Raw genomic sequence first — 18,811 nt, 5'->3', positions numbered from 1 at the left:
CGCATCCCGGGGACCGGCGGCGGGCGGGGCCGCCGTCTCCAGGGGGCGGGGCGTCGCCTGGCAACGGGGGACGCCGCTTTGTCCCTGTCACCCGTTGCCGGTGGCACCGCGCTGAGGCGAGGAGAGGAGGAGGAGGAGAGGAGACGAGGAGAAGGAGGATCAGGAGAATACGAGGAGGAGGAGGAGGAGGAGCAGGAGGAAGGCTGCCGACTGCCCACCCCAGTCCCACCCGTCCCGGTCCCGGTCCCGGTCCCGGTCCCGGTCCCCCCCGCAAGGCAGAAAGGCCCCCGTCCCCCTCCGGTCCCTCCGGGGCTTCGGGCTGGGCAGCGGCCATGGCTGAGCCCGAGCTGTCGCAGCTGCTGGACGCGGCCATCGGGACGCCCGAGGTCGGGTCTGTCAACTTCACGGCGCTGCGCAGCCTGCTGCAGGCCATGCTGGGCCGCCTGTCCCTGCTGGAGGGGGACCGGGCTGCCCAGGCGGCCACCGGCCGGGAGCAGGACGGGGACAGGGCCCAGGCCGTGGGGCAGCAGCTCCCGGAGCCGCGGGAGCAGCTGCCCGGGAAGGACTCGGTGTCGGGCACCGCGAGCGGCCCCCAGCTGGCCTCCGTGGCCACCAACGTGGGGCAGATGAAGGAGAAGGTCAAAGAGAACGAGAGCGGCATCTCCAAGGTAGAGGCTCTTGCTGCTCCCCTGGGTGCTCCCCCGCCAGACGCCCCCTCCTCCGGGCTCTGCGCAGCCCTTGGACCAAGGTCTGGTTTAAGCGCCAGCTCACGGCGGCACGTGGGGCTTCAGCGCGGGAAAGGCATGGAGAATTGGGGAGGAAGAGCTGGGGCTGAAACGCTGCTCCGCTTGCTCTGTGTCCAGCCCAGGCTGCCATCGGCGAGTTATGGGGGGGTCCCACACAGCCCCCGGTGCCCTTGGCTCCGCTGGCTGGAGGCTCGGCAGCCCCTCCAGGAGGCTGGACCTCCAGCCCAGCCCCACCACCCTCTCCAGCCCTCCCTTCCCGTTCCTGACCTACGGCCGGTACCGCATGCGCTCCTGGGGCAGCTGAGAGGCTCCATCAGCCCCTCGTGGGCCTCATCTCCCACCACAAATCCCCTGGGCTCGCCCAAGGGCTAAAGCCAGCACTGGTGCCACTGGAGAGGGGCCTCATCCCTCATGCGTGGCGTTGCCCGAGCATCTGCAGTGGGAAGAAATAAGCTTGGGTTCAAGGAAAGACCACAGCAGGGGTGAGGTCCTGCTCCCCAGGGACCCTCCTCTGGGGCTCAACCGCCACCACCCCCCGCTCCCAGGCCCTCGAGGAGATCGGCGGCATGAAGGCGGCGCAGACGCGCATGGGAGAGGACATCCAGGCGATGCAGGAGGCGCTCGGCTTGGTGAGCTGCTGCCGGTGGCCCCAGGAGGGAACTGGGCCCTCGCCCCCTCTCGGCCCCTCTCGCTGTCGCCATCCCAGCCCCTGCCCCGCCGCCATCAGCCACCGGTGTCACCCATTCACCCATCGGGAAGGGCACCAGGAGGGAAGAGTGGGAGGGGTGTCCCAAAGTGGGGAGCGGGGACCCCATCCCACTGCCCCCACAGCCCCCCAGCCTCTGCCCCCCAGCACTGCCCGGGGAGGGCAGAACCGGGCAGCGCTGCCGGCAGGTCAGGCTGGGGGTAGAGGGAACTGCGGCATCAACCAAAGGGATGCTGGGGCACTTTGGAAGCCACCAGCCATCCATACCGGGACGTGGGAGCTGGGAAGGAGGGGAGAGAAAGCTCTGCCCCGGGCCATACTGCCCCAGCCCCAGGCACAGCCCGGCGTCCCTCTGTCTTGTGCCCAAGTCAGTTTGCGCGTGCTCCTTTGAAATCCCACTCCCGCATCCGAACGGGTGTCCCTCTCCTCGCCCAGCTCCAGGACAAACTCCAGGAAGCTGCCGGCCGGCTGCCGGGCCCCCGCAAACAGAGGGGGATGGACACGGACGAGGTACGGCCGCGAGCACCCCTGCATCCTGCACGGGGGCAGGAGGCAGCTGCGTCCCCGCATCCCTGGGAGGTGTGGGGACAGGGCGGGGGGCCCTGGGGTCTGTCCTCACCGCTGCGTGGCTGCCCCTCAACCTGCTCCCCTTTGCCTCCTCGTCCCAGGAGAGCAGTGGCGGCCACTCTCCCCGCACCAAGCCCACCCTGTCGCACGTGGACGTTCAGCGCAGGGCGAGCTCAGCACTGGGGCCGGAGGGAGCCGGGGGACAGGCTGTGCCCAGGAGCAGCGAGGGGACTCCGGGGACACAGCCTGGCTCTCTGGGGATGCGAGCGGGGAGCCAAGAATCAGCAGTGACCACCAAGAAGGGGACAGACGCTCCCGCCGATGAGAGGAGGAGGAGGTCTGATGCCAGCACCACGGCCCCGGGAACGCAGCCAGGAGCTGCTGGCATCAAGACCCAGACCCCAGGGGCACAGCCAGGATCCGCCGGCGTGTCCCCTTTGCGAGATCCGTCCATGTCCCGGGGGTCCTGGGGCCCCAGCAGCATCCCTCCAGATGAGAGCAGCGTCACCCTCCGGGGCCGGGTCTCCTCCCTGCAGGGCCAGGCCAGCGACATGCAGGACGAGACGGGGAAGGTGAGTCGGTGGCAGCACGCGAGGGGGCTGCGGGGATGCCGGGGGGGGTTGGGCAGGGAGGGGGCAACCGAAGGGCCCCTGTGCTGGGATGACACGGGGGCCTGTGCCCTGACTCTGCCACAACCACCATTCCCAGGTCAGGCAGCTGGAAGATGCCTTTGGGAAGCTTGGGGTGTCTGGAGATGACTTGGACGTGGATGGCAGCGAGCGCAGCACCCTGCAGCCAGGGTAAAAGGACGGGAGAGGGTTTCCTACTGTGTGGGGCCGCAAGGGACCCAGGGGGGCTGGGAGCATCCCAGTCTGGGGGGCCAGAGACACCCCCCGAGCAGCCCCGTGGAGGCTAAGCCTGCCCGCGTCCCCGTCTCGCTGGGCAGGTCCACGCTGCAGGAGATCAAGAAGGAGCTCTCGGAGGTGATGGAGCTGAGACTGGAGCAGATGAAGCAGGAGCTGAAGGATCTGGGTTTGGAGCAGATGAAGAGGGAGCTGAAGGATCTGGGTTTGGAGCAGATGAAGCAGGAGCTGAAGGATCTGGGTCTGGAGCAGATGAAGCAGGAGCTGAAGGTTCTGGGTCTGGAGCAGATGAAGCAGGAGCTGAAGGTTCTGGGTCTGGAGCAGATGAAGCAGGAGCTGAAGGATCTGGGCCTGGAACAGATGAAGAGGGAGCTGAAGGAACTGGCAGAGCATCAGGAGATAAGCAAGGCCACGCTGAAGAAGCTGGGGGCGGAGATGGACAAGCAGCTGCAGGCACAGGTGAGGTGTGGGGGGAGCGCTCCCAGCACCCGCCGGCTCGGTGGGGGGGTCCTGATGGGCTTCCCGGCCACCTCCCCTGGCTGGCGGGGGCCATGGAGACTCCACGGCACCGGGGCTCGTTGGCCGCCTCCATCCCAGCTCAGAGGCGGTTCCTCCTCCTCCCCTTCCTGCAGCAGGAGAAGCTGAGGGCGCTGGAGAGCGTGGGGCAGGAGGCGGCCGCGTGCCCTGCCTGCAGCGGGGACACCAGGGCGCAGGTGGGGCAGCTCCTCCAGCGCTACGAGAAGCTGCAGGAGGCGGTGGACGCCTTGCTGTCCCGGCTGGCGGCATACAAGGTGGCCAGACACCTGCCGAGGAGGAGCCAGGTAGGGAGATGCCGGCGTGGGGGGCTTGGGAGGGGGCTGCTGCGCCCCCCCGGCTAGTTGGGCTTCGCTGTAACGTGGGGGAGCCCCTCGCTGCCCCCCAGACTGGCTCGTACAAGCCAGCGGAAGGGAATTGGACCTTGGTGCAAGTGTCCTGCTGGCACCCATAGCCCGTGGCCACCGGCCGAGGAACCTGGCTCTGTCCCCACGGGGCAGCCAGCCCCCCCCACAGCAGCATGGTGTCGTCTCCCCCCTGCAGCAGGACGAGGAGCTGCTGAAACGCCTCCAGGCCACCATGGTGCAGGTGCAAGGGGAGCACGAAAAGCTCAGCTCCATCGTGGGGAACATGCGGGACGAGAGTCACCAGAAGCAGAAGGACACCAAGGCAGGTGGCAGAAAGCCCCGCGGGGTCAGAGCCTCCAGCAGAGCCCCGGCTGGGGACCACCGGGGGTCCGTCCCCCTGCCCGCCGGCTGGCAGCCCTGCAGGGGCTCCAAACGCCCTTCCTGGAGGTGTGAGGGTCGGGGGGAGGCGGGGGGCGCTGGGCTGGCCGGGAGGCAGCGCGGAGCCTGCCGTGGCATCACGGGGTGCTCTCTCTGTTGGAAAAGGCTCTGTTCCAGTCCCTGGAGAGGCTGGTGAAGCAGAAAGCAGACAAGGAGGACCTGGAGTTGGGAATCGACGTGGTACGGCTTCGAGGGGACCCAGCGCCAGCCAAGGGGGTGCGGGGCAGGGTGACAAGCGCCCCTTGGCCCTTGGGTGCTCGGTGGCAGAACCTGCTGGGGGGAGGGAGGATTTCCAGACGGGCCGCGGGTCCCTCGCCGCGTCCCTCTGTGTCCCCACGGGCCCCTTCGGCTGGTGGGACCGAGCCCACGGGGGTGGTGGGGCGAGCGGGGCCCCGCAGCCACTTCTCCCGCCAGGGGCTGTCCCTGCCCATCGGACCTCCAGCCTTTCCCCACCGCTCTCCTCCTCTCCCTCCCGCTAGAAAGCAGACAAAAGCGCCCTGGCCGGCAAAGTCAACCACGCTGAGTTTGACGCGCGGATGGAGCGGCTGAAGGAGATGTTCCAGGAGATGCTGAGCCGGGTGACGGGCCAGGAGCAGCTCCAGCAGCAGCTCAGTGAAGAGCTGGCCGCCAAGGTGAGGGCTGGCTCGTCCCGCTGCGCACAAGTGGCACCTTTGGGGCTGGGCAGCCGAAGGCAGCATCCCTCCGAGGGTCCCCCCTCCCGCCGTGACCCCCGGGGAACACCACGTCCCTCGCCGGGCCGGGCGCTGAGGGTGTCCCCCATCCACAGCTGGACCGCCTGGAGCTGGGGCCTTTCCGGCAGCAGCTGGAGGGGCACTGGGAGAGCATCCTGAAGCAGCTCCAGGAGAAGGCAGCGCAGGCGGAGGATGACGACGCGGCTGGGATTAGGAAGTGAGCGCGATGGGGACAGTGGCGGCTCCGGGGACACCTCGCTGCTGCCTGCCAGCTGCCTGCCTGCGTGCGGGCAGAGCCGCCTCCCCCCCAGGAGCTGCCCCAGCCCTTTTCTCCCCCCTCCAGGCTGCTGCTGGCCCATTTCCACTGCCTGTCCTGCGACCGGCCCCTCGACGTGCGGGTGCCTGGCCCGTGAGTAGCGCCCGGCACCCTGGGGGAACGGGGGGGCGATGGGTGCTGGCGGTGCCCCGCTGTGCCGGGCACAGGGGTCCGGCTGTCTGCCTGGGGGGGTCTGACCCTGCCCAGCCCCCTCGCAGCCCTGCCCGGCAGCGGGGCCACAGGGAGCCCTCCCTGGGGGGCAGCGGGCGGGGGGGTGCCATGTGGTACAAGCCCGTGGGTTTTGGGGCGCCGTCCCAAACCTGGGCAGCTCTTTTGAGCCCGCCACCGATGCGCGGCTCCTGCCCTCCCCAGGTGCATCGTGACCATCCCATCCTCCCCGCCGATGCCCCCCCGCCCCACCGGACAGCCCCTGACCGTCCTCAAATCAGAACAGGAAGAGCAGGATGGCAAAAGGTAGGGGACAAGGGGACAGATCCCCAGCCCCTGGGGTGCAGGGTGGCTCTGCCCCGTCGACAGAGAGCTATTCCCAGGGTGGGGGCAGAAGGGTCCTGGGGGGCCTGAGCATGGAAGGGGAGCAGAGATGTGCCGCGGAGGGTGAGCTGTGTTTGCTCTGCCTCTCTGGGGCTTTACTGACCCCCCCCTCACTGCCCCGTCTGGCCCAGGTCTCTGTCTCAAGGGCGCTGAAGCAGCGTGTGATGAGTTGTGTCTGCTCTCAGCCTGACCTTGGGCTGGAGGGGGTGGGGGCTCCTGGGAGACCAGTTGTAAAAACGAAGCACCGCAGCTGAGACAGCCCAGCTCCTGCCTCCTGATATCCTTTGCACGGAGTGCAGGGATCTGCCACGGCCGTGGCAATCGGATGGCACTTGTGGGGGACATACCCATTGGGGAGCAGCCGCTGGCCCCCCTCCTGGCCTAGCAGGCTGAAGTACAGGGTGCCATGGTGCCAGGCACTGAGCATCCCTCTGCCCTGTCCCACAGGGAGCCGCCGGCCGAGCCCAGGTACCCGACCGTGCCGCGCAGCTGCGGGGGCCGGCACACCGTCACCACCCCGCTGCAGCGCCGCCAGTGCCTCCGGCCCCCCCCGCACCTCCAGCACCTCCTGCTCCCCAGCAAGGTAGGGATGACCAAGGTGGGGTACGGCGCGGGGACTGAGGCTGGGAGGGTGATGCTGAGTGTCGCTGGGGGGGTGTCCGTGCCTCAGTTTCCCCAGGGAGAGCTGGCTGCGGGGGCATTGCGTGGGGATGCAGAGCTGGTGGCTCAGCCAGCCCCGCTCTCTCCTTCCCAGTGCAACGTGGTGGATCTGCTGGCCAAGGACCGCCGCATCTCCCGGGGCCGGCTGGAGGAGCCGCTGCCTGCGCTCAGGGGCACGGAGGGTACGGCTGGGGCCGGCTTGGGGGCAGGATCCCGTGGGAGCGAGGGGGACAGCGGGGCGCGCAGGGCGACCACGCGGTCCCCAGTTTTTCCCCACCCAGGTCCCTCCCGGCTCCCCCAACCCCCGCTCCCCCTGTCCCCCTCTGCCTGCCCCGTGCTGGGCTGGCGGAGCTGCCCCGGGGACAGAAGCGGGGCCAACCCCTGCCCCTCGCCCCCAGAGCCCAGCCCCGGCCAGCCCTGGCCAGCGCCGCACCAGCTCGGGAAGCCCAGGCCAGCGTCGCACGAGCCGGAAGAGCCAAAGCCGACGGAGCCAAAGCCGGCGCAGCACAAGGCAGACTGGGCCAACGGCCCCCTCTCCCTGGCACCGAGGCCCCCCCGGAGCCGACCCAGCGCCCGGCCAGCCAGACCCCAACACGTGTTCTTCAAAACCTGATTTATTACTATTTTATTAATAAAAACCCTTCATCTCGTTCTTTCTTGTATTTTTCCCCTTTTTTTTTTGGGGCCATGAACGGCGGTGACAGGGACGGGGGGGCATCACCTTGCTCACCCCCAGCCCCGCTCCCGGCCCTGCAGCGCAGCAGCGGGAGGGAGGACGGGGTGAGGGGTCCCCAGCCCGGCGCTGCCGGGGGACGGGCACCTGCGGGCGCTGGCACCTGGCGGGGACGGACCCCCCCGGCCACGCTCCCTCAGCTCAGAGCCGGGACAGCGCTGCTCCCCGCACCCCCCAGCCCCGGCCACCGCTCGGGGCCAGCGACAGCAGAGGACGAGGAACCAAGAGGGACGAGTCGACCCTGGGGCTGGGGCCCAAAACGGTGGCCGTTGGGGGGTTCAGTCACGGCCGGGGTTTGGCCCAGGAGCGCGTTACGGAGCAGCGGCTGCTGGGCTCCTCCAGCATCTCCTCTGCCGCCTCCTCCCGCTGGAAAAGCCACTTCCCTTGCAAATAATCAAGAGACAAGGAGGGGAGGGAAAAGATTAAATCAAGCACAACGTAAGCAGGAAAAAAGCAAACCCCAAGAGAAATGCCGTGTTCTCTAAAAATCTGAACTTTATTCAGTACAATTCAGTGAAAGGAACATTCATTTGAAAACACAATCAATACAGCAAAAAGTTGAAGGACTAGTAGCAGTGAGAGCAGAAACAGAAAGAAAAAAACCCCAAAATTCAGACAAGTTGGTCACCTGGGACGGCAGAGGGGAAGCACGGGGCCGCCTGGGACAAGGGCTAATTATTCTCTTTCTGGAGAACTGGGAGGTTTTTCTAGATTTTAATGTATCCCCTCAGCCAAGCGTAGCTCCCAGGACGGCTCCATGCGGGCGGGAAGCGCCGGCAGCCCCGACTGGAGAGGAGGGAGCCGCAAAGCCCAGGGGCAGAGGGGATGTGGAAGGCGGCGCGGGGCCCAGCGCCCCAGGAATGTTCGCCCAGCGACCGGCCCGGCCCGAACCCGTGCCGGCATCGGGGACAAACCCACTTGAGGGAAATTGAAGAAAGCACCCTTAGGTGAAGAGCTCTTTCATGAAAAGACACAGAAATGGATGCAGAGCCGGACGCCTCAGCGGCAATTCCCAGCTCTGCCGGCACTGGCGGGGGGAAAGAAGGGGAGAAGATCTGCTTTTGGCTGTCATCTTTTACCTTTTCAGCATTTAATTTCCTTTTTGCACGTCACTGTTTGACACTGTTCTTGCCCGCTCAATCCCTCACCGCGGCCGTCCAGCCGCAGAGACGTCATTTCAGCCCTTACGGCCCGCGCAGGGTGGCAAACTCCGCAGGGGCAAACGCCTCCGGAGTCGGGCAAGCAAAGCAGCACATTCAGGCAACCGAATGAGAAACAAGAGCAAGAAGAGCCGCAGGAACCAGCGCCGGGTCCTGGCTGCCCAGAACCTCGCCCTGCCTTCCCCATCCCAACATTCAAGGCCGTGTTATCCCAGCATGATGCTCTCCTGGTGCTGGCGAGGGGAGGGGGCGCAGGGCTGGGGCTCCCCCGGCTCCCGTCCAGCCGGCAGCAGAGCAGGAGGCGGAGGAGGTGGAAAGCGCCGGAAAGCCCCAGAAATCCTCGGAAATCCCGTGCGGACCCCAGGATTACGCCAAGAGCGATCCTCAGCCCCGCTGAGGGTGATGCCGCCTGCCCAAGGGCGAGAGCCGAGCTCCCGGCTCCGACAGGGAGCACCGAGGGGACACAAAGTTTGTCACCGGTGTCAAGGGCACCCCTACCCACCATCCAACAGCAGCTCCTGCTGGGATTTAGGAAAAGCCCCAGTTTTGGATCAAACCGTTTAAGCACGCAGAAGGGAAAGCCCCAACCGGAATCTGCGGATTTTCTCCTTTAGAAGAGGGTCAGCAATCCTTTCAGGGAGAAATCACCAACGCCCACAAATTCAGATGAAAAGCAAAGCTCCGAGACAGGAATCACAGCTGCCGCGGGTGACACAGCGCCACGGAAACAAGGACGTCTCACGGTGAGTGCCCAGAGCCGGGGCTGGTGACGGGCGGCTGCTGGGGCCGGAGCTGGCCCTGGCGACGAGGGGGTGGCCCCGGGGACAAGTGGGTGGCCCTAGGGACCAGGAGGGGGTCCTGGGGACAAGGGGGGCAGTGGTGAGAGGAGGGCGCGAGGAGCGCAGCGGGTCCCTCGCGGTGCCCGGGCAGCGGCAGCAGCTCAAGAGCTGCCTTTTCTCCATCGGAAGGGAAAACTGCACCGCTCTAAAAGACAACACACACGAGTAAAAGAACAGTCCACAAAAGTTCCCCGTGAATATAAAAGGCAAAACCATACAAAAATAGAGAAAATCGACCATTTTCTTAGGTGTATAAAAAACAAACAAAAAACCCCGCAGTCCCCAGAAGGCAACACAGAATTACTCGCTAGACTGACCCCGTCGGCGGCGCTTTCAGCGCAATTTAACAGCCAGAATTCAGCGCTTTGAGGCAAGACCTTCCCTGGAAGGGACGTTTCCAGGCGAGTTCCTCGAGGGGAGTTTTTCCCTACTACCGTGGCGAGACAAGCTGCTCTTCCTGACTTTTAGGACTCATTTCTGGTTCGGAAGCCCTTTCTCAGAGACAGCCGCCCTCGCCACTCTCAAAGTGGAGCCCCTCGGGTTCGGCAGGGTTTCACTAAGGGCTGCTCCAGACCCGGAGCAGAAGATCTGTCCCTGTCCATCCCGGGGTGGACGGGCATTTCAGGAAGAGCCGCGCGTCAGGCGGCGACCCCCACCTCTCGAGGGCAGGGACAATCTACAGGCCGGGCTCGCGCATCGCAAATCCCTTATTTCTTTGGGTTAATGGGGCAGGATACGCCAAGAATCCAGCAAATCAGCTCCGAAACTGCTTCTCGAAAGCTCATTTGGAATCAAGAGATACGGGCTTCATTTCGGCCGCGTCAAATGAAGAGGAGAAACCTTTGGTATAAAGTCAGATTATCAAGTCCTGGCTGTATTGCTGTCACCCTCCTGAGGCCAGAAGCTCTTCTCACTAAGCCTTTCCCTCACGGACCGACAACCAAAGGAATTATTCCTAGAGACGCGCCTTTGCAACGCAACATTCACGTGAGCACCCAGACGCTTTCGCTCCTCCCCGAGACTTTGGCAAAGGCGGCCCCACGTCCCAACACGACGCTCCACAAACCCCCCCAACCCGCCCCGTGCCTTCGGTGCCAGGCGAAAAGAACAGAGTGACTAAAGGCTGGCGCGGGGCCGCTGCCCGGGCCACGCAGTGACCGCCCGGCTGCGGGACAACATCCCCAGCGCCGCCAGCAGCGTTTGCCGTGCGTTTGGTTTTGTGAGTGGCGCTGAGACGTGCGGTGCCGAGACCTGACCCTCCCCTCACGCCCGGCAAGGGGGGGACTGCTCCAATTAGGCAGGATTCGTTAGCAGATGCTGACGAGGAGAGGCTGCGCTCACAACCTCGGGGCCGAGGGGACCCTTCGCTGGCCGACCGCCTTCTCCCCTCCATCTCGGCGGGATGCGGATGTGGCATCAGGAGCCGGGTTTGTCCCACAAAATCCTCTCCGGGGGCAGAAGAAGACGGGAGAGAAAAACGTGGCCCGGCGGGTCCCTGCGGTAACTCCCTGCAGCAGGACTGGGGGGAAAATCCCGAAAAATTAAGGTTTAAGCCCACGGACACACAGACGGGTCCACTCGAGCCTCAGCACTCTGGTCAGGAAAGGGAAAAACACATCAATCAGTCCAGCCTTGGGCATCGAAGCCTGGCTTTGCCTCTCCCGGCTCCGTCACAGATGGACATTGCCAGCGCGGGACGATTCCTGTTTCACGCTACAAACTCTGCTGCAAAGAAAAGCAGAAAAGGGGCAACTCGGGGCCGAGGGGAAACAAAACCATCACCGGTAACTGAATGAAAATCAGAACACGGAGCTCGGACAGGAGGAGGATGAAGCTTTGTCGGTCCCGGACAGGGAGGTTTGCTTTCGAGACCAGCGAGTTTGACACCACGGAGGACGGGGAGACGCCCCGGGGACCAGCGGCCCGAGATCGATGTTTCCAGGAGCTCGTACGACCTCCTCAGACAAAGCCCGTCTCCTCCGCTCCTGTCCCTCCTCCACGGCCTTCAAAGAGGAAAAACAAACCCAAAACCTGCAGCGACCTCCAGCTTTTTGTGCCCTCCAGTCGGGAGGAAGAAGTCGTGAAGCCTAATTTAGGCTGCGTTACATCCTGTATTCCAATTAACAGAATACTTTCCTCGTATGAGTTTATGCAAAGAAAATTACTCTAAAATAATTTAAAAAAACAAAAACAACTAAAAACAACCCACAAAACTTCCTTGTGAAGAAAGTAACGGCATCTGCAACTTTGCAGCTACGGGCACGATGGGAATTGAGCTTCTGTCCAAGACCTTGTCCGTGTGCCCGTGGCCCGGGAGAGGATCGGAGCGTGGGACAAAGCACGCGAAAGGTTCCACCTGGGAATTACGCACCGGGAGGCCAGACCACGACACGGACGGGACCGACACTTTGCTCTCAAAAGGGACACCACCGACAGCACATCTCTCCGAGCGCGGTACCTTTGAGCAAATTAAAACGAGACCTGGAAAACGTTACCGGCACGCACACAAAAGCTCCTGCTTTTCTTCTGGGGCAAGGGAAAAAAAGAATAAATAGAAAAGTTACGGCAAAGTTCCCCCTTCAGCTGCCTCGTCTCCCGTCCTCGCTCTGCCAATAACCGGCGTCCTCCCTCCCAGCCTCCCCAAGCCGAGCCCGAGATGGGCAACATTCAAGAGAGTCTGAACCGCAGCATTGCACCGAGAGGAGGAATTAAACCCCCATTTCCCCCAGCAGTGTCCCCAGGACCCCCCGGCTCCCAGCCTGCAGAAACCCCAAACCCGCCGCGCTGGCGATGGGTCCGTTCCCAGCGTTTGCCCCCGCAGCAGCGTGAGGTGTCGGGGGCTGTTCCTGCGCTCGGCGTTCCAGAGCCCGGCGGCTGCCGCTGGAAAACCAGAACGTGCCTCGCGTCAACGCCCCAATCCCAGAGGCGGCTCCGAACGCGCCCCAGCATCCGCAGCGGCGAGAGCAGGGCCCGGGGCTGCGGGAGAGGAGCCTCCTCAGCCCAGCTCTACATTCAGGTCCCTCACAAACTGCTCGTTAGCGCTAATTGTCCCCTCCCCGCACCCCGCAGCCCTCGTCACCCCCTCCCCGGAGCACCTACTGGCCCTCGGTGACGCTCCCGGCCGTGCTGCCGCAGCCGGCGGGCAGCGCGTGGCCGGGGCTGGCCCTGCCCTTCAGGGGCTCCCCGCAGCGCTCCGGGCTCTCTCCGGCGCGGGCGCTGCCCTCGGGACGCTGCGGGATGCCCTGGGCGACACCGACGGGTTTGCACGGGGCGCCCTTCTCCGGGGAGCAGGCGAAACGAAAGCCGGGGGGCACCTGGGGCTCGGCTCCTCCCGGGGGGAACAAGGGCGGCAGCTTCTTGGCGGCGGCTTCTCCGCGGGGCCGGCAGGGACCGGCCACCTCCCGCGGCCGCCGGGCCTCGCTCTGCAGAGGTAAATGGCAGGGCCTGAGCGGGCGCCGGCCCGGCTCCGGCTCCGGGGGCCGCCTGCCCGCAGTCTCTCCGGCCACGCTGCGGGACAGGGACGGGACGGGACACGCGGCACCCGGCTGCTCCGACGGCTCCCAGGCCCTCTCCACGGCGGCGGCCGGAGCCAGTCCCCAGCGCTCCAGGGCCCCGGCAGCCGCCTCGGCGTCGTGCTGGAGGTGCCGCCAGCCCGGCCAGCTCAACCCGCCGTCGGCCGCCGCCAGCTCGCCCTCCTCCTCCTCCTGGCTCCGGCTTCTCCTCGCTCCGCCCGAGTCCCTCCTGCCGCCCTCCCGCTGCGCCCGCGGCCGGCCCGGCCGGGGGTCGCTCTCGGCCGCCTGCGCGTGGGCGAGCTCCAGCTCCAGGCTCTCCGTGTCCAGCGAGCGGCTCCTGCGGCCGACGGAGAGCGGGGCCGGCATGGCGGGGCTCAGCCCGTGGAGGCGCAGGTGGCGGGGCAGGCTGGCAACGCCCCAGTCGCAGCTCGGGAAGGAGCCCGGCGGGTGCCCCGGGGACATTCCCTCCTCGCATTCCGCCAGCGACTCTTTCCGCCCGTAGCCGTCCTCAAAGGCCTCGGCAATGTCCTCGCCGGCGTTCATCTCGGGGTGCCGCTCGCACTCCCCTTCCCCTTCCTGCTCCACGTCCACGATGTCGAAGGTGACCATGGTGGGCAGGGCAGGCAGGCTCTGGGGGAAGGACGAGCCGGAGCCGGAGCTCCCCAGGCTTTCCGAGAGGCTGGAGAAGAGCGTCCCGCTGCTGGCAAACTCCACCAGCGCCTGCGAGAAGCTCACGGCATGCTCGGGCTCGCGCTCGCTGCCCACCCGGGGCTCGCCGGTGCCGGTCTCTGCTCCGCCGCCACGCTCTGCCTCCGGCAGCCGGTACCCGGGGAACAGCCCCGCTTGCACAGGGACGGAGCCCCCAAACAACCCACAGTCCGGCTCCAAATCGAACCCCGCCTTGTTCTTCGTGACCTCAATAAGGCAACTTCCGTGGCCTTTTTGGCTGCTGGAGCAGTTTTCTGGACACAGAGTCCCGGGAAAATCCCTCCACTCTGGGTTTTCGACTCTGGACACCGACACCCCACTATTCACACCCCTGTTTGGGGCGAGCGAGGCCACCGGCTCGCTACCAAGGCCGCTCTGGTTCTTGCCAATCGAGCCGCCTGCTCTGGTTTGACATTCCACGCACTGCTTGTCCCGCGGACACTTCTCCGTGCTGGGAACATCACGGCCTTTCCAGGCCGGCTCCCTCTGCAGCTCCCAGTACAGCAGCTCTTTCTGAATGGCCGCCAGCCGCTCTTCCTCCGTCTCCATCAGCCCCCTTTTCTCATCCAGCATCTGGATCAGGCTCCTCTCCCCAGGCAGGCAGAAGTCCAAGAAGTAGCTGAAGATCCCCGGCCGAGAGACTTTGCTCTCAAACAGGGATTCCTCCCCGTGCGAGGGACTCGTCAGCGCGTCAAACTCGTACAGGGCATCGCCGCTGTAACTGTCTCTGGGAAGACGCTCCTTCTTCATCTCACCGAGCCCGTCTCCGCCTTCGTCCTCTAGCCCCGGCGTGGTGGAGTCGTAATAACCCTCATCGCTATTGGGGGCGGACTCTTGCTGGTCGCTCTGCGGCGTCAGGAGGTCAACGCCGTCCATCGCGTCCCCCAGGTACGGGGGGGCATCCGCCTCGCGCGACGCCTGTGTCTCCAAACTGCTGCTCGACACCTGGGCTCCGTAGCTCCCATCCCCGGACGCGTGGCTGCTCCAGATCTGGTGCAGGAACTCCTCCGCCTCCTCCGGCACGGCCATCTCCTCCCCACCGCCCTGGTAGGTCACCAGGCAGGAGCTCCGCTTCGCGGCGTCTCTGCTGCGCTCCACAGAGATGCTGCTCTCGGCCATGTCCGGCTCCGCGATGTCGTCTCCGCACCCCGTCAGCGAGTCGAAGCTCTTCAGGGAGGTGACGTCTCCCAGGATGAGGCTCAGCAGGTCCCCAGAGTGCAGGCAGGGAGGGTCGGTGTCCACCAAGTCCGGGTGAAAGCCCAGCAGCAGGTTGCCAGGGTCAAACTCTGCGCCGGCATCAGCCTCCACCTCCGATTTCGTGTCCAGAACGTCCCTCTTCCCCGGCATCACCACCGCGTCACCCTCAGAGCTGCCGTCTCCGGCCATGGGACAGCCAGGCTGGGCAGCCTCCCCGCAGCCGGCAGCGGGGCCGGCCGAGCCGTCCCCCCCCGTGCCCCCCGGGCTGGCTGCGGCAGCAGGGACAGGGCCCGGTCCCCTTCCCTCTGCGGCCCCTCGGCTCTCCGCTCCCGCACCAGTGGCTTTGCCGGCCTCCTCCGCATCCCCGCTCCACTCGCGCAGCTCCGCCGGCTCACACTCGGCAGCCTTGCTCTTCCGGTGGCGACGGATGCTGTTCAAAAACCCTCTCAGCCCTTTTTTGGCTCGCGGCAAGGACGACTTCTCTCCGCTGGGCTTTTTCTCACAGCCCTCCGCGCCCCCGGCTTCACAGCTGTCCCGACGGCCGATATCCAACCTGGTGCCGGCGTCGACGGCCGAGGGAGCGCTTTGGGAGCTGGGCAAAGGGCCAGGACGCGAGTCCCCGCTCCCCTCCCAAGGGCTCTCCGCTGGCACCTCGCCGCCCTTCTCGCCGGCAGCTCCGCTGAGCCCCTCGTGGGTCCGGCATTTACTGAGGCCCTTCTTAGAGCCCGCTTTCCCCTGCCCTTTGCTCCTGCCGCCAAACAAACTGGGCAGCGTGCAGATGCTCCTCTTCCCCCCAAACAGTTTGAAAGCCGTTTTCTTCAGCTTGCCGGGGGGCGGCTGAGCCTGCGGTGGCTCTGCAGCCCCCACAGAGGCATCGCCCCGCTCGGGCAGCCGGTCCCCGGTCTCCTCCCGCCGACACTCGCTTCCCTCCCGCTGCCCGCAGGCCACCGATGGCCACCCGCTGCGGGCGGGCTCCTCCGGGCAGCCCCTCTCCATGGCGGCCAGGCCGTTCGGCTGCATCTAGCTGGAAACAACGCCTTTGGGAGCACAGTCCTCCTCTGCCCACGGAGACCGAAGCATCTTGGCAGGCGATCTAAAGCAAAGAAAAGGGCAGAGAGGTGAGGAGACGGCAGCGGAGGGCGCAGAGCCCGAGGCGGAGGCGTCACGAAGCCAAGAGCTTTGTCCCCAGCTGGAACTGGAGCTGCAAAAGCCTCCGGCAGCCGCTCGGCTCCCTCCGCTCCTGACAGCCGGGCATGAGAACGTCGTGATGCTTCAACCGACCCGTTCCCGAGCGCAGCAAAAGCTCCTGTCTCTGTTCGGCAGCATCCTGGGGACAGGCAGGTCCGGCCCCGAAACACCTCGCTCCAGCCCCTTTGGCTTCCCGGCCGTTTGCCCCCGGGGCGATGGGGTTCGGTGACCAGCTGCCTTCGGGCAGGGAAACCCCGGCTGCTGCGGCGGGGAGAGGGACCGGCACCCCCCGAACCCCACTACAGCCCCCCAGACCCAGCGCCGACATACAGGGAGCCTTTGGACGGGGAGCCAAGCCAGGACGCAGCCCGTGCACTGAGCACGTGTCCAGGGAGAAAGCCGTTTACTAGAGTTTTTATATTTGTTTTTAGGAGATTTCAGTTGTTTGCAAAATCATCTGTCCTGGGCATTAAAGCCATCCCTGTGAACCGCCCTGATCAGATTATCCCAGAAGCCGGGCGGCGGTTTGACATGTGACCCTGGACTGATGTCGGGGACAGGAGAACTGGAATAATCACGTTCCTTTGGCAGAGGCTGGAGAAAGTAAATGCAATAAACCCCGCACGGCGCTGCCGAGCTGCGGTGCCCGAGGCCTGGCTCTCGCTGCCGAGGGGCCGGGGAAGGTTTCCGCAGCCTTCACCCAGAGACCCGCAATGACAAACCCACCCAGCGATGGCCTCCGGCTCCCGCAGCCGGCCCCGGCCCCGCCGGCGGGGATTGCGTTTCTCCCCCAGCCTCAGCGCTGCCCCATCCCCGACGGGGACCCCCCGCACGGCCCCGGCCGCCCCACACCCCACGCAGCCCCGCTCGCCCCCGGCCCTCGGGAGCCCGCCGGCTCCTCGGGGGCCGCCGGGCAGACACCCGGCGACACCGGCCGGGGACAGCCCGTCCCGCCCCCGGCGTCCACGGACCCCCGAGACACGGGGCTGGGACAGAGACGCGACGGCAGGAACCCCACGGGACAACGATCTCGCTGCGGCTCCGCCCCGGCCCCGGCGCCGCGCCCGGCCAGGTGGGACGGGGCTCGGGCCGACCGGGCCCGGCGGGGGGTCCCTGCCCAGGGCCGCACCGCGACCGGGGGGTCTCTAAGGTCGTTTCCCCCCCGAACCCCCCCGTGACTCCGCCCGCCGCCAACAGCCGCTGCTGCGACCACACGGTCCTCAGCGACGCTCCAGAATAAACCCACCGCGGGCAGCAAATGAGGAACGAGGGTTTTTACAAAGAAAACGCGGCACGACGAGGCAGGGCCGCCGCTCCCCCGCCCGGCCCCGGCGCCGAGGGCACGTTCCGATCCGCCGGGGACGGGGCCGGGCCGGGCGGGACGGCGCCGGGGGAGCGGAGCCCCCGCGAAGGGGCCGCCCCCCGCGGAGCCGCGGCCGGGGCCGGCGTTGGCCAGCGCAGCCCGTCCCTCCCGCCGCCCCCCCGCCGGGCTCCCCCAGCCGCGGGACGCGGCGCCGGCCATGGCGGAGGGCGGCCCCGCCGCAGCCCGCGCCCGGGGCGGCCTCCCCCGCCGCCCCCCGGCCCCGCTCCCCCGCACTCACCGGCTGCGCGGGGCGGGGACAGGGGGAGCGGCCCGGCCCGGCCCGCCCGGGCCAGCGCAGCCCGGGGCGAGTGGCCGCCGGGGCAGCGGGTCCGGCCGGCGCCGGGGGGCGGGGCCTCGTGGCGGAGGGGGCGGGGTCTGGTGCACAGGGGGCGTGTCCTCGGCGTGGCCTCGGCGGTGACGGTTGGCGCGGAGGGTGTGACGTCAGGCGGGGGTGTGACGCGGGACCGGCGGCTGCGTGACGCGGTGCGGCGCGAGGGGCGGGGCGCGGCGCGGCGCGGCGGTGCGGCAGGGCGCGTGGCAGCGTGACGTGTTCGGGTGGCTGCAAGAGGGGAAGAAAGGGAGGAAAAGGGGAAAAAGAAAGGGAAAGAGGAAGCGAAAGAGGAGAGAGTGAAAGTGAGAGGGAAAGTGGAAAGAAGGGAAGGGAAGGGAAGGGAAGGGAAGGGAAGGGAAGGGGGGAGGGATTTAGGAGGGAAAGGGGGAAGGAAGGGGGATGGAGGAATGGAGGGCTGGAGGAATTGAGGGAAGGGAATAGGGATGGATGGATGGATGGATGAAAGGAAGGAGGCAATGAGGTAAGGAAGGATGTAAGGAAGGAGGGATGGAAGGGGAAGGAAGGAAAGAGGGAAGGAAGGAGGAAAGGAAGGAGGGATGGAAGGAAGGAAGGGGTTGGATAGAAGGAAGGGAAGGAAGGAAAGAGGGAAGGAAGGAGGGATGGAAGGAAGGAAGGCAAGAGGGAAGGAAGGAGAAAAGGGTGGAAGCAGAGCCCCAGTGTCCTGTCCACAAAGCCAGGACCCCAAATTTTAGGGACACAGACTCTCTTCCAGGCATCAGTTGGCTGGGAAGTCGTCCTCAGGGAGGCGGGAGCAGGACAGAGCTTTAAGGACAGAGCCTGGGAGGTCTCCGTCCCCGGGTGCCGGGACCAGGCGGGGAGGGCAGGAGGTGTGGGGGGCTGTCGGAGATCAGCGCGGCAGGGCAGGACCACGGGCTGCACCCATAGCCTTGTTTTCTGGCTGGCTGGTGGATTTCAACTGGGAATGCCCCCTAGCCCAAGGGAAAGGCTTTCCCTGGGTCGGATGGAGCCGGGGTGCAGCCGCCGGCAGGGCGCAGCGGGGTGAGGCAGCGGCTTTCCCTTTGGGTTTAAAGAAGGGCCTTTTGGTTGCTTTGCCCCAGGGAGGAGGTTTGACCCTGTCACCAGGGAAGGTTGGTGGCGGTCACAGCTTTGGTGGGTTTTGCCCGAAATAGGAGCTGGGGGAGAAGGTGAAGGAGGGTTTGAGGCCAGGGTTTGGGCAGTTCTGTCCCTGCTGTCCCCAACAGCTGTCCTGCAGGACTGTGTGCTGGTGTGGCCTCCCCATTGTGGGGACATCAAGGGACAAAGGCAGCAGCTAAGGCCATCTCTGACAACAAGGGACCATCACGGGGGAGAGGCCACCAGCCCAGTGTGTCTCCGGGG

The 18,811-nt window shown here is 66.2% G+C and overlaps 1 protein-coding gene across 1 annotated transcript; it reads right to left on the bottom strand.

Moving 5' to 3' along the window:
• Window positions 1–7,631: 7,631 nt before the first annotated feature.
• On the bottom strand, window positions 7,632–17,482 carry LOC141748659 (APC membrane recruitment protein 1-like). Its single transcript, XM_074601070.1, has 2 exons — window positions 17,360–17,482; window positions 7,632–15,663 (listed from the first exon to the last, which is right to left on the bottom strand). The coding sequence occupies exon 2, from the start codon at window positions 15,588–15,590 to the stop codon at window positions 12,249–12,251; it is 3,342 nt and encodes a 1,113-aa protein (XP_074457171.1). The 5' UTR covers window positions 15,591–15,663; window positions 17,360–17,482; the 3' UTR covers window positions 7,632–12,248.
• Between the last annotated feature and the right edge of the window lie 1,329 nt (window positions 17,483–18,811).

This window comes from Larus michahellis, chromosome 9, assembly GCF_964199755.1.
Source record: "Larus michahellis chromosome 9, bLarMic1.1, whole genome shotgun sequence".
Lineage (NCBI taxonomy): Eukaryota > Metazoa > Chordata > Aves > Charadriiformes > Laridae > Larus > Larus michahellis.
Note: the sequence above shows the minus strand (reverse complement) of the source record. Positions and strands in the feature narration are given on the sequence as shown.